The sequence below is a fragment of the Rhamphochromis sp. 'chilingali' genome (assembly GCF_963969265.1).
Source record: "Rhamphochromis sp. 'chilingali' genome assembly, chromosome: 14".
NCBI lineage: Eukaryota > Metazoa > Chordata > Actinopteri > Cichliformes > Cichlidae > Rhamphochromis > Rhamphochromis sp. 'chilingali'.
Window position 1 is genome coordinate 5,085,442 of NC_137941.1, and position 26,851 is coordinate 5,112,292.

Here is a 26,851-nt window from a genome sequence, read left to right on the forward strand (position 1 = left end):
TAGATATAAATTATCACAAGTTTAAAAAAATGCATTACAGTATAATCACCCTGTTTACCAGTGAAGGTGAGAAAAAAGCCAGTCTTGTCTATACTGGGGTGTTGAAATGCTTGGAAGCTGTTGAAATGTTCTTGTTAGCTCACACAGCCTGCTCGCTGTAAGCTGATGGTGAGCAGATCTAAAAGAGGATGGAGTTCAAGCTGCTGCTATTGCTGGTGAAATTTGCTTGAGAATAACGACAATGTTTTATTAACTTTGTCTGCCATTAGAATAAATGATCAAAATCATTTGCACTATTTGCTGCTGCAGGAAATAGGAAAATCCCGTGCACGTGAATGCATACTAACAGCTTCTGGATATACTCAATCTGTCTTACTTGCATTAGCTCATAGTATACCAATTTAGGCCATGGTCTTATACCATATATGGAATACACTTGCAATGATGCTGATATCAGAGAAGCAGCCTTCTCACTTTCTATAGTGCCTATGTTTCAGTAATCGATGGGAGAAGAATCCATTTATTCAGTGTTTGTGCTTCTCAGAGGCGGCTGGCACAACATTTTTGCTCAATTTGTTGCCGTCATTCTTTTCTCTGTTTCAAAGAGTTCTTTGGAGATTATAAGTTAAACGTTTTTTTGTTTTGTTTTTTCTTTTGTTTCAAACAGCCAGTGAACAATGCAGATTTTATCATTCCAGTGGAAATTGATGGAACAGTTCACCAGGTAGGACCTTTATCTGCTTAAGTTACTGTTTGCTGCTATAGTAAATTTGACATCACAAGGGACCCTAAATCTCTTTTTTCCCCCATGCACTCACCATGCCTGTTGTAAACATCAAACACAGACGTTTATCCTTGCTTCAGTTTGCACGCGAAGTAGTGTACATGCAGCCTGACAGAGCTGTAGCCCTCTCTGTTGATGGCTCCAAGCAGCAGGTGCCTATTTCAGTGGCCTGACGAAATGAAGGAAGCTTGGCAGGCTTCTCAGAAAACACGGCCATTAATCTCAGTATGCTGAGCATATTATGTACAGTGCTCATTGGGATGGCATTACCTTTCCCCTACTGGCTTCAAATGGCAACTGCAGTCTGTTGTGCTTGGCCAGAAGAAAGAAGAGCTTTCAAAAGGCCTGGGTCTGTTTCAAGTAATCCAGGATAGGCTTGTTAAAGTGGGGAAAGCCTATTCGGGATGACTTGGTTCAGAAACAAGGCCACCGGCATCTCAGTGGAGGTAGATGTAGAGTTCTATTAAGGTGCTTCTGCTTTGTTTTATTGCACATATTATTTCTTCTTTATGTTATGATAATAATGGCATATGTAGTTGACATGATCACTTTTCATTAAGGGATATTTTTGATAAAAAGAGAACTGACATGTTTATTGGCTGTTTTTATATTCACTTCAGTTTATTTACAGCAGTTGTTTCAAGAGCCTTTATGTTGTAAGGAACGCAAGAACCACGGTGACAGTGGGGAGGAGGAACTCCCTCTTAAGAGAAAGTGATATCCAACACAGCAAGGTTCAGGGAGGGGTAGCCTTCCCCCTCACCCCAAGATTTTACTAATAGACTTGATCTGAACTACAGTGTTTATTTACATTTGTTGTCCTTTGAGCTTTTTATGGTCAGAATCTGTCTCTAATAGCAGCACCAATTCTGGATTTATTTCTTTTTCTCCTGCACTCAGGTGTACGTGTTAAAGAGACCCCACGTTGATGAATTCCTAAAGAGGATGGGAGAAATGTTTGAGTGTGTTCTGTTCACTGCAAGCTTGTCAAAGGTATGTCCTCATCCTTTATAAGCAAACCATTACACTTAGGATTACTGGAGGAAAAGACTCATTTTCTGAGTGATCACCAAATGTTTTCAGTTTGCGGTTTTGTACGTTTGGTTTCAGACTGCTATAATAACCTTGTAGTTATGTCATGGACTTGCATTAAACCACTTGGAGGATAAAGTTACGAGATGGCAAATCCAGTTTGTTTTGGTATTGCTTCTATAGTATGCGGATCCTGTGTCAGACCTGTTGGATAAATGGGGGGCCTTTCGGAGCCGTCTTTTCCGGGAAGCTTGCGTCTTCCACAAAGGAAACTACGTAAAAGACCTGAGCCGTTTAGGAAGAGACCTCAACAAGGTTATCATCTTGGACAACTCCCCAGCCTCCTACATCTTCCACCCCGAAAATGCAGTATGTCATTTAGATTACTTTGTCATTTAGATTACAAACACTGTCATTCACAGAAAAGTCATAGTGGACTATCTAAAAGAATTTCTAATCCCACCATCTGCTACTTTTGTCCGCACCTCCAGGTTCCTGTAGCATCCTGGTTTAATGACATGTCAGACACTGAGCTCCTCGATCTTATCCCGTTCTTTGAGAGACTAAGCAAGGTGGACGACATCTATGACATTCTCAAACATCAGAGTACTTCACAGAGTTAACAGAGGCGGGATAATAGGATGAAGATGAGCACCAGCGGCTGTCATCCGGGGGCCACGGAGGCCGGTGGGCAGAAGGCTCCACAGTGCTTCCCAATACAAGGACCACACTGCAATAAAGGGCTGTCATTTAATCTAAGATTCTCACAGCAGTACTGCATTCAAAGTGACAGCAGCCTTCCAGCTGGGTTGAGTGCTGCTGTGCAGGAAGTTGACCTGAACGCTGTGACAGATCTGTTTTTCTTTTTTGTGATGTCCAAGATGGTTCATATGTGATTAAATGACTTCTGGAGATATCTTTTGCAGTGCAGCTAGCGTGTTGTTGTTGTCGTTTTGTGACAGCACTGACCTTTGTAAGTTTGCTGTAAAGCTAGATTGTGCGAGCAGTTGTTCAGCGTGATATTACAAATTCACCACTATCAGTCATTTTAATGTCAGTGAAGCAAAAGCATTTGAAGTTTTCACACAGCAAATAACACATCACCGAAGACTGTAGCTCAAATCCTGCTGAGCTAATATATATACAAAAAAACGTTCATCTTGTATTGCTTATTTTGATGTTTTCTAAATATTGTATGTTTTACTGTATGTCTCTGAAAAGCTTTGAATAGAATATACCATTTAATGTAGCACTTGCTTTTACATGTAAAAGATGTTTTTCTTTCTTCATCTTTTTTTTGCAATAGAAAAAAATATCCATTAGTCTGCTGTTAGTGAATATACACTGCTCAAGAAAATTAATGGACTACTCATCACAGTCCGTCTGATAAGGAAGCAGAAACCAATGAATCCATTGCACCTACTTAAGTCAAAGCTATGACAGCTACACTGGAGAGATGACAACAAGACAACCGACAAAAAGTGAGCGTTTTTCTTTAGTTTTGCTTTTTGTTACGGTTCTTGTCATTCCTGGTAGCATGAGAGCAGCTCATTCAGGTTGCACAGGTAGTCCAGCTTCTCCAGGATGCTCCAGCATCCGTCCATGCTAATACAAGAATCTTTGCTGTGTCTGCTAACAGTCTCAGGAGTGTGGAGGCGATATCAAGAGATGGTTCTTTACACAAGGAGAGCTGGATTATGCTGATTATGCGACTTAGCAAAAGGGCCGGTATTGTCTTCTTCTGCAAGAAGGAACAGGAGGAGCATTGCCAAAATGGCCTCTAAACTTGGGAGGTCTACCACTGGCACCGCGTTCTCTTCACAGATGACAGCAGTTGACACTGAGCACGTCTGTAAGATGTGATAGAGTCTGATACTGTGGTGAGCATTAGCCAGGACGGCTGGTGTGGCAGCGGTTTAGTGATGATCTAGGGAGGCGTTTCCTTGGAGGGTCACACAGATCTCCATGTGCTCTTGAACCGTACCTTGATCATTGTTAAGGATAAAGTTCTCAGAGCCACTCTCAGATGTTATGTAGGTGCAGTGAAAGGCAATGGTCGGCTGCATGTAGTCTGTGCGTAATTCCAGAATGACAAGACACTGAAGCCATGGAGTGGACCTTATATTCACCAGAAGATGACTCCAGCTGAGAAATTGTCGTACATCTGATGCTGTGACCTGTCGCCCAGACTCTTCAGGAACTCATAGATGACGTTATCCAAATCTAGGAAGAGATCATCCAGCATACTGTACACCATCTCACCAGGAGCATAAGTTGGATCGCCTGTGATCTCCATTTTAAGGAGTAACGTCCTCAGTCTGTCGGGCAGGTGGGCACTGGAGAGCATAGACACCTAATTTTGTAAACACAATAACTCAAGAATTCTTCTTCGTTCATTAGAAAGTCACCTAGGATTTTCATCTGCTAGGAGGCTGCAGGGTAGCACCAATATTTTTTATTAACTAACATTATTTAAAGGTCTCATAGTGCTGATGATTCTGGTTTCACGTGACTCACCTGATTTTAAAATAACATTTTATCAAATGCAAAGTAAGTGTTCCCCTAATTTCTTTGAGCAGTGTAGTTTTTATTCCGTTACTAAATCTTAGCATTGGTGGAATATGTGAAAATCATTTTAGAAGATGTTTTAGACTGTATATAACAGATGGGTGCAGCTTTAGGGTCTAAAAGTGAAGCAGGAATTCCTCAAACTTGCATTTTTTGTTTCTCTCTCGAAACATGGGACTTTACAAACCAATGGGTGATGTCATGAGAGCTACATCCATCTTTTATATACAGTTTATGGTTATGCAGTTCCAGGCACGAACACCAGGTTCTTTTATTTTTGCAATTTCAACCTGTAAAGCTTATAAAGCTTAGTCAGGCTTTGTTGTACTGTATTTGCAGATGGGTGACAAAGGAAAAACCAGTGTCAGGTTTCTCAGTAAGAACGACTTCAGCATCGATTTAATTAGTTCCTTCAACTCTAGTGGATAGGATAACACTCTGCCAAATGATATCACCTCATCTGGTGTTTTGTTGTTGCTAATGGAGAGAGTTGTCAAACATGCCAGCCCCAAATCTCCCTTAGTTATTCACTTGGGTCGAGATGTTATGACTGCAAAGTCCAAAGTATGATTTATATATGTTCAGTATGGAAGAAACCACTGACAACAGTTTAAAAATGTGTTATTCAGAGGATCACTTTTATAGAATAAGAACTTTGAAATGATTTTTTTTCCCCTTCTAATGGAGTAAGGTGCCCAAACTCTGCCAGAGGTACAACAGCCACAGCAAGAGTCAAGGGTTCAGGTCTTTCCTTTAATTTGTCACCCACTGTTTGGCTCTGGAGTAGCTTTAAGAAGCAGATTTACACCACACTGACTGAAGGTCACACACACGTGTACAACAGCAAAAGTGGGTGAGGCTATTTTTTTTGGTTTGTTTGTTTGGTTGTTTTCTTTTTTTGTAAATATCAGGAATTTATTGTGATCTAGTTTTAATGTTTTTCTGAGTTATCACTTGTGTTCGCCATCAGTAATGTAATATTTCATGCTGTCTTGGATAAGTTTGATTTGACTGCCTACTGTCAGTAAACTTGAATGTGGCGTGTACGACCTTATCGATCTGTATATTCAGTTTGATTTGAGGGGAATTTGCCACATGTGCAGCTAATAACAGTCAACACTGGGGGGGAAAAAAGACGAGATACTTTCACCTTCCATCAATAAAGCATGTTTTATTGAAACGGTCATATTTCACTACAGTACTTGACTTCACATTCCTCACACTCAACACAACATACAAGATCAAGTCGAAAGGAAAAAATGGAATATGGAACAGGTTTGATATGAAAACGGCAATCGTTCTCCACTCGACAAACATAATACCCACACGATAAAACCATTTGATAAATCAAGCATGCCCTGATCATCAGTCAAGGTGATCAAATGTGTTGTTTTTTCTTTCATTTTGGCCCAGTATATTTACATTACAAGCTGTTTGCTGCAAGACAGAAAGCTCTTTATTCAAAGTTTCCATGAAAACTTTTTAAAAAATATTTCTTTACAATGAACCAATGATGGAAACATTTATTGTGCTGACACAAAAACCAACACTGGTCATACCCATAAACTGTATATAAAAGATGGCGTTCAATGGACTTTTAGGTATGAAGAAGTATTTTTAATGGTTTATTCCGCGGTGGCTACTCTGATTGCAGAAAGAGTTATGGACCTATAAAAGTCTTAAGTCAGCGGTCCCCAACCCCCGGGCCTCGGACCGGTACCGGTCCGTGAGTCGTTTGGTACCGGGCCGCGAGAGTTGAGGCTCAGGTGTGAAATGTATGGTTTTCAGGGTTTTTATCGGTTTTCAGCGTTATTTTGTTATCGTTTTTATCGTTAACTCTGTTTTCCTGGGTCTTTTCACGTGTGTTATGAATAAATCTTCTTTTTTTCGGTACCAGTACTAGTTTTATTTTGTTGTATTTATCCGCGACACCTGGTCAGAGGGTCCGGTGGCGCTAGTGTCCGGCAGCCTCGCCTCTGTCAGTGCGCCCCAGGGTGGCTGTGGCTACAATGTAGCTTGCCATCACCAGTGTGTGAATGTGTGTGTGAATGGGTGGATGACTGGATATGTAAAGCGCTTTGGGGTCCTTAGGGACTAGTAAAGCGCTATATAAATACAGGCCATTTACCATTTTACCTTAAAGGCCGGTCCGTGAAAATAATGTCGGGCATAAACCGGTCCGTGGTGCCAAAAAGGGTAGGGACCGCTGTCTTAAGTGACCTCAGAAGTCCTCAAATTCCTTCCTATGTCACTCAGCATTTTCCTGATTGGCTGAATGAACTGCTTGATTAAGAGCATGTTGAATACAGTACTAAATTATAGTTGTTATGGCTAGAATATAACATAAAACTAAATAAAATTCTCATTGACTAATGACTCACTTTTCATACCAGTTCCAGAGGCGGGAAACGACTAAATGCAATTACTGTTACTGTACTTAAGTCAAATTTTCAGGTATTTGTGCTTTAAGTATTTATTTTTCTGATGACTTTTTACGTTTAATGTATTTTCTACTCCTTCCATTTTCAAAACAGGCTCATTATTTAGGTGTGGGGAGTCATTATTTCCTACTGCATGCTTTAAAACATTAAGCCAGTTTACATAAGTAAATTGGAGTATCCATCACCAATGTTGAGCAAAATTGAAGCTGATGATTCACTCACTGAATTCCACCTTTATTCTGAGTACAAGTTGTAAATCGGCGTCGATAGCTTGTGCAAGATCTACTTATATCTTGTTGATTTCACCTTTTAATCTTCAAAGAACAGCAGCAGCACACCTCAGCTGATCACAGTCTGCCAGTGGGTTACATCATGTTGGGTAAGTCCATCTTTTATATGCAGTCTGTTCTCATACTTCATTCATGTGTTTCTGTTTTCTAAACCAAAAGAAAAAGTCGCTGCCACAACATCCACACAAAAACATGCTGTAATAAAATAAGGGGAGCCTAAAATTAATACATAATGTTAGTTTCCTAATGGAAAAGGCCTACCAATGTGTGTATACAGACACACATTGAGAGTTTTAATTTTTGCTTTACATACATTATATTCCAAATCTCTTTCGAGTTGTTGTTGTTGTTGTTGGGTTACTTTAACACCAGAGACTTAAAGTTTGAGTATTTCAATCAGATTTTTATTTCATTTTATTCTATTTTCTTTGGCACAAATACACATTCATCTTAAGCTTTCATAACCCAGTTAACCCAGTCAAACCACTTTCACATTGGAAATTATTTACAACGAAACTCCAGTTTTATATAACAACAAAAAAACTCTTTGTAAATGTTCTCACACGCTGGCAAATGTTGTCGTTAAAACGATGAGACGATTAAATGAACTGCATGAAAATCCATCACAACCCTGTTTAAGCCACGTTTACAGACTGGATTTAAATATATAAGCAATTTCAGTGGTACAACTTCAGCCACCAGTATAATAGTTAAGCCACATCAAGGTAATTGTAGAGCAGGGATTTCACTCAGTGATCACCTGTGAAGCAGAGGAAAAAATTACTTTGAAGTCCAGAGAAACAAAGTCTTACAGTTGGTTCAGCGAGGCTCGCCATATTTTATTTTTTGATTTAATTAAACATAACTCTGACCGTTCTAGACAAGCGCCTGTTTCAAAGAAGTGATCCCTTTCAGTAAGTGGTTTTAGCTGATACCCCAAAAGTACTGTCATGACAGATGAACTCGAGAACTCCCTCTCATGTTTAAATGAGTTCCCATGAAGTCATTTTATACTGGAACTGGACTATTTTCAGCTTTCCACTCTTACTCTTACCATTGAGATTCGGATTACCATTTACGAGCTATGACTCGCAAACTGTCTCCACTGTTTATTGCTAACTATTAGCTTACCATCTCAACCATGTGTGCACTACTTAGCTACCACCCCAAAAATGCTGTTCATCACATTTATTGGCCGGTTTTTAAGTATTAATGTTTAGCTAACACATTTGTTGACTGTTAGATAAAACTAAGGATAATCCAGAGTTAAATGATACTGTTAGCTATTCTTAACATAGCTTCTCCACATACCAAGCAGTCTGGTGTACCATTAGCCAACAGTTTCAATTGTTAATCTTAGATTTAGCCAATAATTTCCAGCTGTTTAGTGACAAATCTGTTTCAGCTGTATTTATCTATACTGTTGGATGATAATTTCATGCTAGCACATTTTTAATTAATAAACCTTTTTATTCACAATTGATGCTAACTATATCAACCATCCTTTTATGTTTTCTTTTCCGCTTTATTTTTCTATTGCATTACATAGAACAGTAATTCTAAACCAAGAATAAAAGTAACCCCTAACACAGTGTGAGCAGAAAACTGTGGATCATAGATTGCATATAAAAGAAAGATGCAGTTTTAGGATTGAAACGTGAAGCTAATGCATGTGGGGGAAAATGTCCTTGGTTCCCTTGATCTTGTTCTGTGACCTCAATAAATGCTTTGATAAGATAAAGAGCTTAAGAGCTAGTTGCAAATCTTATTTAATACAAAATGATCTGCATTTTAAAAAATTATAATACCCATTCTAGTCAAACAGGAGGATAAACAGAGCATGCAAGCCTACTTACTGTATGACCTGCTAGCCTACTTCCTTTGGTTTCTGACTCCTCACTCTTTACGAATCTTCTTTGATTAGATTAGATTAAACTAGACTACATTAGCCTTTATTTTCACCCTTGGCAGAATGTTATCTTGGATAAACGAGGAAACACATTATGTAAGATAATACACAAACACTCATTTACAATTTCACCTATTTCAATTTATTACTTTATGCAATAATTCATACCTATTTATCTTAAAGTTGGAAACTCTGCCTTTTTCCTCAAGGCATAAACTTATAATTAAACTCCAAAGGGGATACTTTTACCCCTGGGTAAAAATTATTTTTCTAAAGACTGATTCTTCTTTTATACATTTTATCTAAGATATTAAGAGATACGAGATCTAAAATTATGCTGTGTTTGCAAAATAAAAAAAACCCAAACTACCTACATGTCATGTGAAAGAATAATAATTTTTTGCCTTCCATAATAGCAACAATTTAAGCTTTTATTTTACAAAAGTAATCCACACATTTCTTATGATTTCTGAAGTCTGAGACCTGAAGGCAATCACATATATTATAAGATCCAAATGTAGATGCAGCTATCATGTGAGCAAAATTAAGTGTATTATAACACAATCAGAGCAAATCCATTTACTTCACCAGTGTTTTAATTGCTTTGACTTTTCCTACTCATGCATGGGGTTCTGCTCATGTTGCAATCTGTCCTCTTTTTTAAAGCTGAGTGAATTTCTGACAGTTTTACTGCCTGAACATAGCACACATTCATTTAAAAGGCGACATAATAAAACTAAAAATAGTTTAACCTACTCCTGCTTCGGCGGGTGCGTGCTCCATTTTGCTTGACCTACATGCCTGTTGATGGACTGCCACCATAAACACCCTATATTGATAATAGAACGCAGCACTGTGGGAGCCAAACATTTACTGTTTTTATTGCTTTGTGCTGTATATACCACGCCAAGTCATGCAACACACTTTAAATACGCCACATGGGCAGTTTGTTTTGTTCACCTGCAAATCTGCATATTCAGTTCATGGCAAAGAAAACATAATGTTACTATTACACTCAAACATCATTTTCTCCTCCAACTGTGCATCATTACACTTTCTATATTTTGTTTCTTTGCATTCGAATGGAGCAAATTCGAGACTTTGTTATTACCTCCATCAGTGGTTCAGGTGTCAATTACATGACCAGGTTTTAAATTGCATGTTTAACCGGCTAGAGCATGACTTTTACAGCACACACACACACTCCTAAAAGTTAATAATAATCTATAATATTAAAGGATGTCTGTAGCCATATTTTGAGGATGAATTTGCGGACCTCTATGAATCATCTAAAGTTATTTCAAATATGCAAATAAACCTACTAAAATACTGCCTCTTAAAAATTGCCATTATTCTACTTACTCACTATCCGTAGCTGGGCTTTGCTCTTTGTTTTCCCAGCTGTGAACTCTACCACGCCATTCAATTCCGGAGAGGTCTGCCTGAGGGTCAGCCTGTGCACTGTGCCCATCTTCTCCAGGCGTACCCGAGAGCTCGGCTGCAAAGGCTCCCCGTTCAGAGTCCACACGGGGGATTTGAAGACAGGAGCTGAGACCTCACATTCGAAGCAGGCCTCATCAGGAGCCATGACTTCCACATCTTTAAGCTCTCGGACCATCAATAAAGACTGGCCTGGGTAAGGGCATGAGAGAGAAAGCGGTTAAGTGTTTTAACCTACGAATACACACTTTTAAGAAGATGTCTCGGTCTGAACAGAGAAGTTAAAACAAAGGAGGCAAAACTTCCATCACTCCATATTTTTATCCATCAGGGTCACAGAGAAGCTGGAGATCATCCGAGCTGTCATAGGCCAAGGCACCCTATCTTACTTCACAAGGTAAGAAGTAGACAGTTAACTGTTTGAGGAGGCTGACACCTACTGGTTAAAAACAAAACAATTGAGGGTCTCTCTCTCTCTCCCTCTCTCCATGCTATGGTAATTAAGCCCCAATCAAGAAAACGGTTTTAAAAAATTAATTACAGGATTACAGGGAAGTACACCAAAATAAACTGTGAAGGAACAACTGAAGAAAAATCAACCAAATATGAACAAGGGCCCACCCGATCCCCTCAAAATCAGCTCATTTACATCCAATAATTTCTGTCTATTTAATAAAACTATAAAATTTTCACAGGCCCTGAAACTACAGTGAGGACACTGGAAAAAATGATTTTTTTTTTTTACAGTTTCTTTTAACAGCGTTTGAGTGTTCTAAGTACAGAATACAGCCACTCAAAATTTTCAAGACTGAAAAACTGTGACCAGATTTTACAGCCACACAGTCAAAAGAGAAAGCTATAATCTTTAAAATTGTTCAAGATTTTATTCTATAACCAACTCTGAACATCAGTATCCAAGGAGATATTACAGGTTCACTACCAAAATCGAGGATAACACAAACATCCAGAGCACTGAATGTCAGACTACAATATATTCAACAATCTTTTTAACAGTGTTGCTCCTGCATACTAATTAGCGGTTAAGATGCTGGATGGATGATTTTTTAAAATTACAAAGTCAATGTCTTACATTAAAGAGCCCGGCTGATATTTTTCACGTCAGATTATGTTGCCAAGAAACATCCCATGTTTTTGCCTTTTGGATCATCATCATCATCATTATTATTACATTGCTTTCCTGAAAGTTAAACAAAGTCTTTCTTTAACTGTTCCCATATTTACAAAGCAGCGCCACAGTAGATTTGCCCTCCCAGGAATGACCTAGGAGGGGTTCTTCTGCTGGCCATGCTCTCATTCTGTTCTCAAACAGGACTCTTTCATGATTTAGGCAAATTTGTAAACCACTACACTATGAAATCAGTGTAGAATCAAATCAGTGTAGATGATTTTAATTTGCCCGTTTGGGGACTTATCTATGAACATTACTTTATATCACCCATGATCAAGTTAAATAAGGTGATTGTGAAATTAAAACAGACTGACTCCTATATAAAAATGTGCCGGGATATTACACCTTTCACGAAATAAGAAATTACATGTGGTAACTCTGCTGTTCCAGTAGGTGGCACTATCTGGTTATATATGCACACACAGTATTTGCTGTTGCTGCTATAAGAGAGGGATTTTATCCTGTTACAGCTCTAATAACAAACTCTGGGTATTTTAATAACAGACTCTGGGGGGAAGGGGTGGAAAAAGTCCTGACATTTGTCTCTACAACCCATTTTATGGGATAATCAATGGCACAGAAATAAAAACAGACCTAGTAAAGGTGGTGCATGCCTAGATAACAATATCCTGCTAAAAGAACTAGACCTAACTTTTAGTCAGATGTCATTTTTGTGCACTGATGATGTTAAGCTTTAATGAAAAAGCCTCTTACCCTCCACTGTCAGCTTTGCAGAGCAAGTATAATCTCCAACCTGCACACTGTATGTGCCCTCATCATCTAGCGCCACCTGCTGGATGATCAGCTTGCGATAACATCCTTCGCTGCAGATCTCGAAGCGTTCAGAGGGCAGGATGACATTGCTGCCTTTGTACCAGCGGATGCTACATCTGGGGTTGGATACTGTGCAGTCCAAGATCACACGGCTCTTCTCAAGGGCCGTCTTGTCTTGCAGAGGTTTTACAATACTGACTGGAAGCTCTGAAAGGGAAGGAATGTCGTTTAAATATGGGTCTTATTGAAATCACAACACACTGAGGTAGACATTGTAACCTACCTCACCTTACTTTAATGATTAGACAATACATATTCAATACATGCACTAGAGACAGGAAATGTGAAGCTAAATATTGATTGCATTGAAAAAATGAAATTTTACTGTTTAGTTGGATTAAATGAGCAAAAATCACTGAATTAACCCCCCAAAACTTAAGGATCATCAGGTTGCCCCAGTATGGTTTATCCATTCTAATTAGTTAGTAGGTGCATTATTTGAATACCTTCCACCTCCAAGTAAGCAACAGATTCAATGTGCCTCGCCACAAACTTAATCTCTCCAGAGTCCTCTGCTCGCACGTTGCACATGAGAAGAAAATGTTTTGTCCCTGAAATGAAAAAAATTCTGAAATGTTTATTATAAAATATTTTTTCAAATTCTCAGGTTTTCTTTCTGGTTAAAGCCTAAAAAGTATTTTTGTTTGTTTATTTGTTTTGGTTTTTGCAAACCTTCCTGGCGGATCTTAATGGTGCTGGTGGGCTGTATCCGCTCCCCATTTTTGTACCATTCCCCTGGCACATCCTCCACTGAGATCTCACAAACAAACACAGCGTTTTCATCCTCTTGGATGTCCAGGTCCTCAAGACCTTGGAGGATCACCAGCTCACGCTCTGTAGAATTCAAATTTAAAAATATGTATATATAAATACATATGTATACATATATATATTTAAGATTACAATGGAGTCCTCATTCACACATCCAGCAGACATAGAACATATAAATGTTGCAGGCAGATGGCAGCATTGTGCTGTATTTGTAAAGCTGAAAGCCACGTCTTGAATGCAGTTTCAACTCCTTACTAAAACAACATGGCCATAAATACCAGCTACATCCAGCAGTACTAATAATTTATTATTAATCATTAATAACTTCCCAACCTAATTAGTAATACTAGCCTAATAGCACTATTGGGGCTACAATTATGAACATTTTATTAGAACAATATATTTGTATAGCTAAGTTTCTAATTTTTCTCAGACACAGAAACTTTTAACTAATGTATTTTTTATATGTAGCTCTGTATCTGCAAATATTTTTCTGATGGTATCCACACAAGTACAATTTCTTAATAGCTCATCTTGATTTTTAAGAAGAAAGACACTTATTCTCTGCTGTGTTCTTCTTAAACATTAAGAGAACTGCATTATATGCACATGTAAGTAAGTAAAATTTTATTTATATAGCACATTTCTAGATAAAAGATCACAAAGTGCTTCACAAGGTATAAAACAAAAACAGACAGTTAACAAAATGCAATTCTAAAAAGATGTGTTTTTAGTTGTTTTTTAACAGTGATCACTGAGTCCGTAGATCTTAAGTTCTGAGGAAGAGAGTTCCACAGTCTGGCGGCCACAGTGTCAAAAGCTCTGTCTCCCTTGGTTTTCAGCCTTGTATGCTGAACAACAAGTAAGCCCGGATCACAAGACCTCAGGGACCTACTAGGGACATAGGGCTGTAAAAGTACAATGATGTAGGCTGGTGCTTGTCCTTGAAGAGCTTTAAATGTCAGAACCGGTATCTTAAAATGGAGATACTAATCTTACTAGTACTGTTAGCCAAAAAGCAACAATATCTCCAAAATTAGACTACTGTACTCCTTGATATAATGGAGCCTTAACCACAACCTCAAATCGCTGGCAGGCAATACAAAATTATATTTAGTAACTTATTAAGTTACTTATTTGTTGTAGTTTGGTGTAGTTGTGTTCAACTACAACATGCTTCAGTGAGGTTATTGCTAACTGCTAACTAAAGCTTGGCTTGTTTGAATTGCGAATAATTGGTGATTGATGCGATAATGTCCAGCTATACCAGCATAGATACCAATAATCAGGCACGTGGGCTTTATAAGTGTTGAAGCAACAGGTGATTCTTGTTGAATACACCGGCTACAGCTGTGTAGCATTCAGGTTCCAAGCCATCTAACAGTGTCTGATCATAGCTCAGAAGATGACCTTGGTAGTAATTGTGTAATTCTGAATAAAAATGCCCAACCATTTGATGTGGCACTGTAGTGAGTCATCATTCTAGTTTTTGTAAGGTCCTTATTGCAAAAAAACACCCCATCTCATAATATCGCTTCTTATCAAAACTATATAAATTTAGGACCAGTAACAATTTTTTTTAAAACCTACAACTGCTTTAATACTTGGTTGCCATCAAGTTGGTATCATTTTACATAGTAGACTGTACCGTAGACTTCCACAGTGCAGGATGTAGCTGCATCTCCTGCATCGCAGGTGTACATGCCAGAATCACTGACTTGGCATTTCATGATCTGGAGAAACCGTTTCCTTCCCATTGCATAAATGCGCAAGTCTTTGCTGGTCTTCACCTCAGCCCCGTCCTGAAAATGATAAGAAAACACAAAATAAAACAAACAAATGCAGTAAAATTTTACTTTGAACATTCTGCAGAGATCAAGAGTTGGTTTGGGGAAATTACTCTAAAAAAACTTTTAACATCAATGTTTTCAGGGTGTTTTTTTTTTCCTGTGGTCTTTTGTCAGTATCACAAATGTTGCCAGTAAAGAATAAATAAAAAAACCAAACACTGACCTTCATCCATTTCACATCCACGTTGTGTCTTGACAGCTCACACTCGATGGAGATTACTGCCCCTTCAGGGAACCTCTGGTTCTCCAGTTTTCTGAAAACGGTCACTGGGGGCTCTGGTGCAGAAAGAGATTACTTAACAGCCAAAATCCTGCTTAAATTTCTTCAAACACATTGCTGCTCAAAATTAAAGTAACCTTTAGGAGTAACTTATATGGATTCATTGCGATGACATTTTCATCCAATTGTCATCGACAGCATTTCATACTGAGCTCAAAGGGATGATGCATACTGAGTGACTGGTTATGGAGTGGATTATTTTACAGCATGAGGTTAAAATGACACCTGACAGAAAAGACTCAACCGAGCTACTGCTTTTCACTTGGTTGGGCTAGGCCAATTTGTGTTTGTAACACGAGCCCGGATAAAGGCAGTGGTAGCAGTGCTGTCAATCCATTCTGTTACATGCCTCCACTAGTTGGCACATGGCCAGCGTTGAGTAGGCCACTTTAGCTACCAGTTTAAGGTCACAACAAAATGAGTAAAGTTGCAGTTTGCCTGCTGTGAACAGAAGTGCATAATAAGTTGGCCTGGATTACTTACATGATTATTGAACTAAACAGTTGAGCAATTTGCACTCATTATCGCAAAGCTGCTTCTCTTTACAATTTCTCAAAAGTACCTACCCTTTACAACAAGCCTTGCAGAGGTCTTCAGATTCTCTATGCAGAACACAAAGGTGCCAGTGTCTTCTACTGACAGGTTAGAGATAGTAAGGCTGTGGACTTGTCCTTTTGCGCTCATACGGAAGTGATTAGTTGGCTTAAGCTTGAGTCCGTTTCTCATCCATGTGCCCGGGACATTGGGATGGGACACCTCTACCTCAAAAGAAGCCGTTTCCCTCTCTGTGGTTTTAATGTCAGTCAGTCCCCTCTTGATTGTGATTTTTCGAGCTACAGAGGCATCAAAGTGGGAAAAGTCATGTTTGAGAGACTGGGAACCTAACACAGGCATTTTCATTTCAGGCATTTAGCGCTGAGCAGACATGGCGTCCTTTTATAGTCGGAGAACAGGCGTGGAGTCTTTTTGGTGCACAGTGGTTAAACAATACAAGCTGGCACGTACACAAGCCATTTGAGCACTGGGCTTTACGCAAAAGCCCAGTGCACTTTGGAAGGGCCAACATTTTTCACTTATTCTAACACAGACACACATTCCCTGTGGAAAAAAAGGAGTGTTTATTTTGGAGACCTGATGACAACAACCTCAATTTTGAAGGCCAGGGTGTAAATTTAGATGCAATAGGAGGAGATCCAAATTCATAGGAGGTGCCAACAGCAGCCTGAAGTACTGACTTTCCCCTTCCCACCCACACTAGTGTTGAAAGAACAGCCTTTAATTCACCCACTGGCCTGTGGCTCATAGGACTACGAAACACAAGAAGCATCTGCAAAGAAAAACAAGCATAAGTACATCTTAATCACCACAACCTACCCGTTTTACAGTATGCCAGGCCTCAATGCTCTCGAGAAAGTTAAATGACGCTTATTCATAGGAATTTTCTATTTTGTTTACAAAATCAAATTATGGGCTGTGAACAGAGGCATCTTTTAATTATCAAGCATTTAACCCTTAGAATAGAATTTGGTGTGTCCCACCCATGTGTAATTATCAGGGCTTTGTTGGTCCTGCGTCACAACAGAAAGCCCTGGTCCGAAAGTCAGCTTGGGCTGTAAGGATATCACCTGTTGGATTCCATCATATTTCAGTACAAGTGCCAACCTGGTCCCCAGGTCACTCAAATTACTCTTACTCAGTTAATTGAAATTTGCCTTCATATGAAGCAGTGATGGAGGCTGCGCATGAGATGGGGTTGTCGGCAACAGCGGTAAACAAACAACAACAGGGCATAGTGAGAACACGTGGGCACTTACGTTCCACTGTGAGCTGGGCTTGTGTGCGGTCATGAAGGGTTTCACAGCTGTAGGTGCCCCGGTCAGACATTGACACTTTGTGGAGGGTGAAACTGTGTTTGCGGCCCTTGTGCTTTAGAGTATACTTGGCCCCAGGGTGGATTAGCACCCCTTGCCTCATCCACCGCACCTCTCCCGAATCCACACTCACCTCCACTTCTAGAGTTGCTTCACTGTATTCTTCAGCTACAACTGGTGTCATTTTCTTACTGAACAGCACCTGTTGCTCTTGAAGTGAATGTTAGGAATTAGTACATAACAGCGTGTCAACAGTTTTTCTGCATCACTTATATTCAATTACAGTATGCTTAAGTTATGTATGTGGTTTTTGTTAAGTCTACTGTGAGGCCACACCCAAACCAACGGGAATATGTAAACCAGCAAAGGTGCATGGCAAGTTTAAGCACAGAGAATGAGTAAAAAGCTCTGTGGGGCCTTACCCCCTGCAGTGCAATGCACGCCAAAACCACTGAGCCACTTGTCTCTGTCAGTAACCAGAGGAATTCTGATATGAGAACCTGTGAGGTGCAAGCTGTCAAAGTCACCTTTTCAATAGTTTAAAGTTGTTTGCAAGGAATATGTGTCATATATGCCATTAAAGGGAAACTACTCCACTGAAGCTTGATAGTCACCAGAGAAAAATAAGGAAACTTAATGTTGAATATTCTAACCTCTATGGATTATTCAAATTTGTAAAGTGTCAATCGCAGGGGCCGCAACTCACCTTGAACCTGTAGTTCTGCCTCTGAAATCAACCCCTCTGCATCAGCTGTCACTCTGCTGCTATCTGAAACCATGCAGTTGTTGATGCAGAGCATGTGGCATAGCCCATTGCTGGAAACCACAGTGCGCTCGTTCAGGGCTACTTGCTTGCCGTTTAAGCGCCACACCAACTTGGTGTCCTCTGGTGAAACCACACACTTAAAAACTGCATCTTCTCCTTCACAGATGATGACATTGCGAAGCTCTGCTATGAACTCAATAATACGGGGGGCTGAAAAACATTCATATGAATTGTGAGCTCAAACTTTGCTCACATGTTACAATTGCACATTGGCCAGCATATTGTCTCTCTTAAAGATTTACACGGACTTACTTTCTACAGTAACAGTGGCTGAGGTCTTGTCATCTGTGGATTCACAGACATATTCTCCACTGTCTTCCTCCATTAGTTGGTGGATGGTAAAGCTCCGCTCTCTACCTTGAGCCCTGATTGTGTGCTGACGGCTATGAGAGATCTCGTTGCCATTTTTTAGCCACTGAACGTCTCCTTTTGGCTTGTTGATCTCACATTGTAACGTAAGGCGGGTTCCCTTTAGAGCCTTGATATTCTCCAACTGTCTGATAAATTTAACCTTCATTTCTGTTGGGCAAAGAAATACAGTTTTAGATCATGGCATCTTGTAATCAAATACTTAGAAAGAGAGGTCACATTTTGTTAAGTGACAAATTCCTACCTTTCACTAAAAGACTGAAATACATCTCATCTGTCTTTACGTCACAGACATATTCTCCAGAATCAGACAGCTGCAGAGGATTAATGATGAGCTTGTGGGTATTACCCACACTGGAGATGTGAATGTTCTCCTCGTTCAATAGTTGGCCATCTTTCAGCCACCGAACATTTGCTCTTTCATGGCTCACAATGGCACACAGTGTGACGCTCTCGTTTTCATAGGCTGTGATGTTGTTTGCTTTTTTATTCAGAAACTTGGCTGGCGGCTCTGAGCAAAAATACATTTACAAAGAAGCTGCTTGAAATTCCAAGTGCAAGCATCATTAACCTCCTAGGACCTGGCGTCCACATATGTGGACATCACATTTTGGGTTGTCTAGACCAAAATACTTAATTTTTCTCTACAAGGGCCTGATATCCACTTACAAGGACGTTATACTGCCACTGATCTATCAAAATTTAAAACGAATGTCCTCATATGTGGATCTCATTTTTCTCAGAAACAAAAATTAGGTAAAAAAAAAAAAAAATCTGGTAATTCTTTGTTTTTACAATCATCAGTTCCCAATCAACCCAAATAGCAAAGAAAAATTAAAAATGCATTTCATGAAAGAGTTTTGGTCTTAGGAGGTTAAACCTAGTCATATGAAATTCTGACACCTCTTTGAACATCATCTTAACTTACCTTGGACCTCTACAATTGTTATCAATTTGTCATCGAGGGCATCGCAAATGTATTCTCCAGAGTCCGAGGGCTGAAGTCCAGAGAGAACAAGCTTCCTAACAACGTCATAGTTGTCAATTTTTACGCGAGTATCTGGTTTCAGTCTCTTGCCGTTCCATAACCACTCAACTGTGGCGTTTGGCCGAGACACTTCACACTCCAAAATAAGATCATCTCCTGCTACCAGTATATGATGCTCTGGGTGGCCTGCATTTCCAATGATCTGCACAGGAGGCTCTGAACAAAAACAAGCACATTATCATTTTGTGTTCAACATAAAGGAAAGACAAGTTGTTAAGTATTTATTATTAATATTACCTTTGACAGTGATATAGAAGACTATTTTATCATCCACTGCATCGCAGGTATATTCCCCTGAATCTTCAAATGCCGCATTTAGGACCACCAGAGATCGGAAAACACCTTGCTCTTCGATGCAGTATCGCTCATTGTCATCAATAAGCTTGTCATCTTTATACCAGCTGACTGAGGCATTGGCTCTTGAGAGTTCACATACAAGAATAATGTCATCTGATACTAAGAACTGTTTTTCTATTTTTGCATCTGTTTTTCCAAGAATTTTTACAGGTAATTCTGAAAATGAAGAAAACAGAACATTCCATTTATTGGAACAGAATAATTGCCAGACCATCTGCAAAGGAAAAATGTATTCCTTCACTGCTAGCCAATGGTTGCAGGACAGTCAAGCTATATACGCTGCACTCGCAAACTATTCCCCAAATGATAGTGAAACAGTCTGGAAACCATTTGCCTTCAAAGTAAAAGTTGTGGCTTCTAAAATGTGTTTGTTAAAGCAATAATGTCCTACTTTTGTCAATGTTTTCCAGGTTTTACTGCTGCTTGGAGTGTAAATGTAAAGTGTTTGCAGACAAATCTCTATCTTTCATGCACACTACAGGCAACTGCAGCAATCTGCTAGAAACCAAAACAATCAAGGTTTTTGGTGCTGGGACACATACACATTTTTCCCTAGCAACTGGAGATCAACAACTAGTCTCTAGGCCTGTTTACAGACAGTACGTCTGTGTTAAATCTACACCATAGATATGTCGTAAGCACAAACCCTTATGAAACCTTAGAGTATAGCCTTCCTAGAAATATAACCACACATCACCATCAATGCAGCCTGCCACTTCCGTGGGCAACTTCAGTGGCTCTACATAGATTCACCCCAGAAGCATAATTCAGGCATGAGGCTTAACCTACCTTGCACTATCACACTGAAATCCATTACATCGTCTTTTGCGTCGCAGACATATTGCCCAGCATCTTCCACTGTCAGAAAGTGAATGGTCAACTGATGGATGACGCCATCTTCAAGGATTGTGATGTTTCTAGAGTCTTCGACTTCTTCCCCATTCTTCTTCCAAGTGACTTCAGCATTTGATCTTGAAACCTCGCAGTCTAGAAGTAGAGTCTCCCCGGCCATTTTCTCTACTCTACTTGCCATCTTCCGAGGACGAATGAAGCGAACAGGAGGCTCTGAGTGTTAAGTGAATCTTAAGTTAGAGTGGATATATGCTGACATAGCAAGAGCCTTCTAATTATTAAGTTTAATTACCTGCTATGTTTACAAAGAACGTCTTGGAGTCATCCGCTGTGTCGCATACATATTCTGCTGAATCTTTGACAGTGGTTTTAGGTATAATAAGTCTTCTGTAGACACCGTCCACCTCCAGAATGAGATTGTCGTTCTCCCCCACCTCGAGTCCATCACGATACCAGCGTACCATTGCATTGGGCCGTGAGATCTCACAGCTTAGCACCATCCTCTCAGATGTCTGCTGACACAGTTCCATTTCTGACTGACTTGGGGATACAATCTTCACTGGAGGTTCTGAAAGTGAATGGTATTACCCAGCTTTTCAATTAAAACAATACTGCATAATAGTGTAAAGGCTTCTGTATGCACCAGTTAAAATATTTCTCAGCTCTTTGCAGAGCAACAGACCAGAGTTAATTTCACCTTACCTTGGTGGGAGGCCATTTAGATATCAATATTTTAGCCTTAAAAATGTTCTGATGATGCGTGACATTGACTTGTTTGAGTTAAATATACCAACCCCCTAATAGGACATTGTGCTCCTTTCTCTTAGAACAGTGACATATCCCCACATGCACAGACAGTATCTATAGTGTCAGGTGTTTGTACCTGTGATATTTAGGTGAAAGAATATTGAATCGTCAGCTGTATCACAGACGTATTCTCCAGAATCCTCTACTCCACTAGACAGTATCTTAAGTCGTCGATAAGGCCCTTCTACCTTGAGCTTGATGTTCTCACTCTCTTGAAGCTTTTGACCGTCTTTATACCAGCTGACCACACCACTGGCACGAGACAGTTCACAGCTTAGAATAATTTCGTCAGGGACATGACGGTCAAGGTGGACATCCTCCTTGGGATAGATTATCGTCACAGGAGGTTCTTTGGAGAAAGAGTACAAGTAATTGAAGCCACATCTGTATATGCAGATACAATCAGCAGAGTTTTTGAATTCTGGACTGTTGTATTTGAGTATTTTATTACCTCGTATGTTAACTTTGAAGACTAAAACGTTGTCTCCTACACGGGATGTGTATGTAGCTGTATCGGACAGTTGGGCTGAATGTGTAATCAGCTTTCTGTTGGTGCCCTCTGCTTGGATTGTAACATTATTGGTTGGTTGCATTTCAGTTCCGTCTTTGTACCATTTGACAACACCATCAGACCTTGATACTTCACATGACAGAACAAGCTGTTCATGTTCCACAACACTCTGGAAAAGGTCCCTCTCTGGGATATCAGCAAATGTTACCGGTGGTGCTGCAGAAAAAAACAAAAAAACAAAATACTAAAAGTAGTTTTCGGATGAATCTAGATCTCATTATTTATGCTCATGCACAAGTTTTCACAGCCTAGTCATGCTGATTTTAAGCTTTGCTGTCAAGGTAATAACTCCTCACAGACATCAGAAGCATTGGTGGGTGTTAAGCCACATTTGAAGTGATGTAAAAACATATGTGCGGCAGTGCACTCATGAAATACTATTTACACAGGTTTGCAGAAAAAAAAGTTCATCATAATACATGCTGGACACTGAAGACGCTGTCCTAAAATGTAAAGCATGTATACAGAAAGCAGCTAAACGTTTAGACGTTTAAGAAAATCAGCTACGATGGATACGATGATGATCAGGTTTTGCTTTGTTAAGTATTAGAGGTCATGAAGGTGTACAAAACAGAACAGTTAAAACATTTGCCAAGAAAACATGGCCAAAAGAGATCATATCACCTTTCACCTCCACACAGAAATCGTTGAACTCTGAATCATCATCAGTTTTACAATTGTACACGCCAGAGCATGAAGATGTGGCCGGTTTCATAACCAGTGTCCTCTTTTTGCTCTTTGAATCAACGTTTAGTTCCGATTCTGGCAAGAGTTTTATTCCATCCTCAATCAAGCAGGTCTGGATTGCAGAATGTGAGATCTCGCACTTTGGTTTTATCAGTCCGCCTGCTTCAAGAGGATCGTTCCTCTCAGCCTCTGGAACAGCTGAGAATCAAACCCATGCTATAGGATCTTCAATTCATTGACAGTAACCAGATAGCAATGGTAAACAGATTTGTGTTTGTTATCCTACACTGTACAACTTACTTCAGTTTTTATAGTCAAGGGTGAGGTATGCCAACAGTGATTTTAATTAACTGATATTTGGCTCCAGAATGGTGTAAATGTTGTTTGGCAGACAGTGAAATCACACCATTATTTTAACATATAGCACTACAATGTAGTATGTAATAATAGTGTAGTATGCCTGGTCTCATTCCTAGGGAGTCAGATACTGTTGTTGTGTCAAGACGGGCATCTATCGGGTACCCACAAGTTGTCCTTTGGTGTTGGTGCAGTGACACACTGGGTTTATGGTTCCACCCATAAACAGGTCTTACTTCAAAGTCATAGCATATGGACACTCATAAAGTATGAATTGGCACCATATTTAAACTCACTGGGAAGCATAATTTCTCAGTGTGCATGGCCACTTTTGAGAAGGGGTTTTATTACAAACCAAGATCTTTTCCTGAACCTAACCATTAGTGTTCAGTGCCTAAACATACAGTCCAAACATACAAAAGTTTAAGACCACTTGAAAAATGGCAAAACATTATATTTTGCATGGTTGGATCATAGCAAGGTTCCAAGAAATGGGAGTGAGACAAAACATTTTTTTGAACATGCAGTTTATTGAAAACACTACTGTAGCTGTTTTACAGCTGATCAAAAGTTTAGGACCACAAGCCTTTAAAAGGCCAAATCTGTGCAAAAATGTGGATTTATTGTCATTTTCTGTCAGGTAGTCACACTGTCATGACGTTCTGATGGCAAAGGCAAAAAAAATTTCCCTTTTTGAACGTGGTCGGCTTGTTGAACTGCATATGCAGGGTCTCTCGCAGTGCACAATCGCAGCTTAAATAATCCTGAGGGTTATGGAACCAAAATGTCAAGTGGAAAACCCCCAAAATTTCACCAGCACTGAGCCGGAGGATCCAGTTGGCTGTCCATCAAGAAACTGGACAATCCTCAACCCAAATTAAGGCCATTACTGGTGCCGACTGCAGCCCCATAACCATCAGACACTGAAGGGCTTCAAAAATAAAAAAAACATCTCCGTGACATCATTTTCATTTTCTGGTCAACCTCAGACAAGGCTGAAAACAACAGAGGTGGCCTCGTGTCCATGAACGCCACAGAGCTGACCGTTTGGACTTTGCAAGAGAGCCCCAAACATTGGACATTGAAAGGTGGAAGAAAGTTTTATTCTTTTTATTCTTTTACTGGGTTTTTTTGGAGGTGTGGTCCTAAATTTCTGATCAGCTTTGAAACAGGCTGTTTAGTTTAAGCGTTGTTTTCAATAAATTGCATGCTCCAAAAAATGTTTTGTCTCACTCTCATTTCTTCTTGTTGGTTGATCCAACCATGTAAAAGATTATTTTTTTTTGCCATTTTTAAGTGATCTTAAACTTTTGATTGAAGCTGTAGTAAAAAGCAAGTTAAAATGAAACTAATCAGTAGATCAAAACAACGTAAAACGCAGTCAAAAGACAAACAAGGCATCTGTTTTTTCAAAATTGTATTATATACTGTATTATAATTGATCAAATTGTGTTTTTGGAAACTTTAGAGGTGAGGATTATATTATTTTATATTAGTTGCTGAATCTGGCTTCATTTCTGATCAACCTATGTTTCTCAACATTTTCAGCAGTTTCCTGAGCCCTTAGTCTGTGCTGATTTACATAGACAAAGACATTTATGTCTTGAAAAAGCCTCAATTTAAATTTCTTTTCTTTTTTATATCTCAGTTTTGGTCTCCACCAGTTAAAGAGCCAATCAATTTGGCTCTTTAACTGTTTTTTCTTTTTCTCCGAAAAGCTGCAAGTGTTATTCCTCTGTTACATTGTTCTGGAAGCAGGGTTGATGAAATTTTAAAAGTGAGTAATTACCTATCTGTGATCAAAATTATAGCAAAACCTCCAAATTTTACATTTTTAATTTGGATAAATATGTTCACCAACATTATAAACAAGACAAAGTACATAATCAAGCATTAACACATCTAACTTATACATTCAAATATTGTTCCCTAAGCTAGTCTACTAGCAAAGTATTAATAGATGGTTAGTAATTCTGACGAAGCTCAAAATACTTAGATCACCTGCAACATCCACCTTGAATTCTATATGGTCATCTGCGGCCTCACAGCTGTACATCCCAGAGTGTCTGACTTCTGCTGACTGAATGACCAGTGCTCTCAGTGTTTCTTTAGCTTGGATTTCATATTCACTCTCTGGAAGTAGCTGTTCTCCATCTTTGTTCCAATAGACTTGGGCAGTTGGCTCTGAGACTTCACACTGCAGCTTAATTGGGCAGCCTGCTTCAACAAATTTGTTTCTCGCAACCTCTGGAATCGCTGAAAACCTCACAGGAGTAGCTGGGGGGTATTAAAAGATTTGCAGAGGACTGCTGTTAAGCTGACAGAGCATCATTTAACAAGCAGTGTGAAAATAAGACTTTTTGGGTTTGATTAATTTAGCACAGCTAGGATTAGACTTGGTTTTTCACAAGGTGTTTTCAACTGCATGAATAAAAAGAAGTGCCTAGTTTAAGGGTAACTATGGTAACTACGGCCATGCTAAAATGCCCCAAACTCACACTTGCAAACTCTTTAACTGAAAGGGAATGTAAGAAAATCACCTTCGACGTCCACATGGAATGTTGCAATGTCATCTGCAAATTTACAGCTGTAGAGACCAGAGTCAGAGACTTTAGCAGAAGGAATCATCAATTTTCTGAAGTTGCCATCTCTTTTCATATCAAGCCCAGTTTTGCAGAATAGCTCCAAATCATCTTTAAACCAGGAAACCTGGGCAACAGGGTCTGAGACCTCACACTGGAGGATAATCGGACAACCAGCTGCAATCAGCTTGTATTTTTCTGACAGTGGGAGTGGCATGATCCGTGACGATCGGCCTAAAAGAGGAGAATAACAAGGGTACTGGGTAAGATGCTTGTAGTAGGCAAAACACAGTCCAGCCAGTCATACCATTTTCCCATGATCATTCAAATCAAAGTATGTTTCAGCCACTCACAACAGAGAATAAGAACCATAAGACGACAACGATAGAAATAAATCACCTTTTACATCCACTTTAAAAGTCACAGTGTCATCTTTTGTTGAACATTCATAGGTACCAGCATGCGCGCTTCCAGCTGATGGGATGAACAGTGTCCTTGTCAGTCCATCTGACTGTACTTCCACATTGTTTTGTGGCAGAACTTTTACCCCGTCTTTATACCAGTCGACATGAGCAGAGGGATCATGAGAGAGTTCGCATCTCAGGACAATGGGAGCGCCTTCTTCGACGGACTTGTTCCGGTCATTCTCTTGAAGCTCTGAGAACTTCACAGGTAGGGCTGTAGGTTTTTAAAATTGCAAAAGATTGTCTTAATAAAGTGTCTTTAAATATTAAAACTACACTTTATGCAGTTAGAAATGAGTAGGAACTTAAATTCAACCAAAGCAGCAGACAGCTGACACAGGTCTTTAAGAACAAGGTGCTTTTGACAAAACAACATAAACAAGAACTCAAAGACATCTAGAGTGTCTAGAAGAGCAACGATCAATATGAAACCAACAAAAAGTACAGGTTAGACATAAGAGTGTTTATGGCACAAGAAGTGCATATGGTTAGTGACATTAAAAAGAATAAAGTAGACTCACAGCTTTCTTTATATATCGGATATGCTTAATCAGAAGCTGCATTATGACACCACATTTTTAATGAGATGTTTAGTGTGACGATGTCCTATATTCGTTCATTCTACTCTTATTAAAGTGTTAAAAAAGGGGTCATCATGAATAGGTGTGACGG

General features: G+C 39.4%; 2 protein-coding genes across 8 annotated transcripts in view; one reads left to right on the top strand and one right to left on the bottom strand.

Annotated features, from left to right (window-relative positions):
• The window catches only part of LOC308410314 (carboxy-terminal domain RNA polymerase II polypeptide A small phosphatase 1-like), a 28,029-nt gene extending 22,493 nt beyond the window's left edge, over window positions 1–5,536 (top strand). The window contains exons 3-6 of one of the 2 annotated variants that reach the window (XM_080903570.1): window positions 668–724; window positions 1,685–1,777; window positions 2,000–2,185; window positions 2,308–5,536. In XM_080903570.1, coding sequence (XP_080759696.1) covers window positions 668–724; window positions 1,685–1,777; window positions 2,000–2,185; window positions 2,308–2,439 — 468 coding nt within the window. In that variant the 3' untranslated portion in view covers window positions 2,440–5,536. The remainder of the gene's footprint in view (window positions 1–667; window positions 725–1,684; window positions 1,778–1,999; window positions 2,186–2,307) is intronic. The other variant, XM_080903569.1, reaches the window with a different exon arrangement.
• A 197-nt stretch (window positions 5,537–5,733) lies between these two features.
• obsl1b (obscurin like cytoskeletal adaptor 1b) overlaps window positions 5,734–26,851 on the bottom strand; it is a 38,046-nt gene continuing 16,928 nt past the window's right edge. For all 6 annotated transcript variants that reach the window (XM_080903563.1, XM_080903564.1, XM_080903565.1 and 3 more), the window contains 22 exons: window positions 26,115–26,393; window positions 25,674–25,949; window positions 25,135–25,410; window positions 22,714–22,974; window positions 21,970–22,245; window positions 21,595–21,867; window positions 21,004–21,279; window positions 20,649–20,924; window positions 19,740–20,015; window positions 19,383–19,658; window positions 18,699–18,965; window positions 18,338–18,604; window positions 17,966–18,235; window positions 17,203–17,469; window positions 15,955–16,221; window positions 15,272–15,384; window positions 14,907–15,060; window positions 13,160–13,321; window positions 12,934–13,038; window positions 12,368–12,634; window positions 10,387–10,656; window positions 5,734–7,875 (listed from right to left, as the gene is read on the bottom strand). In XM_080903563.1, the coding sequence (XP_080759689.1) occupies window positions 7,865–7,875; window positions 10,387–10,656; window positions 12,368–12,634; window positions 12,934–13,038; window positions 13,160–13,321; window positions 14,907–15,060; window positions 15,272–15,384; window positions 15,955–16,221; window positions 17,203–17,469; window positions 17,966–18,235; window positions 18,338–18,604; window positions 18,699–18,965; window positions 19,383–19,658; window positions 19,740–20,015; window positions 20,649–20,924; window positions 21,004–21,279; window positions 21,595–21,867; window positions 21,970–22,245; window positions 22,714–22,974; window positions 25,135–25,410; window positions 25,674–25,949; window positions 26,115–26,393 (5,165 nt within the window). In that variant the 3' untranslated portion in view covers window positions 5,734–7,864. The remainder of the gene's footprint in view (window positions 7,876–10,386; window positions 10,657–12,367; window positions 12,635–12,933; window positions 13,039–13,159; window positions 13,322–14,906; window positions 15,061–15,271; window positions 15,385–15,954; window positions 16,222–17,202; window positions 17,470–17,965; window positions 18,236–18,337; window positions 18,605–18,698; window positions 18,966–19,382; window positions 19,659–19,739; window positions 20,016–20,648; window positions 20,925–21,003; window positions 21,280–21,594; window positions 21,868–21,969; window positions 22,246–22,713; window positions 22,975–25,134; window positions 25,411–25,673; window positions 25,950–26,114; window positions 26,394–26,851) is intronic.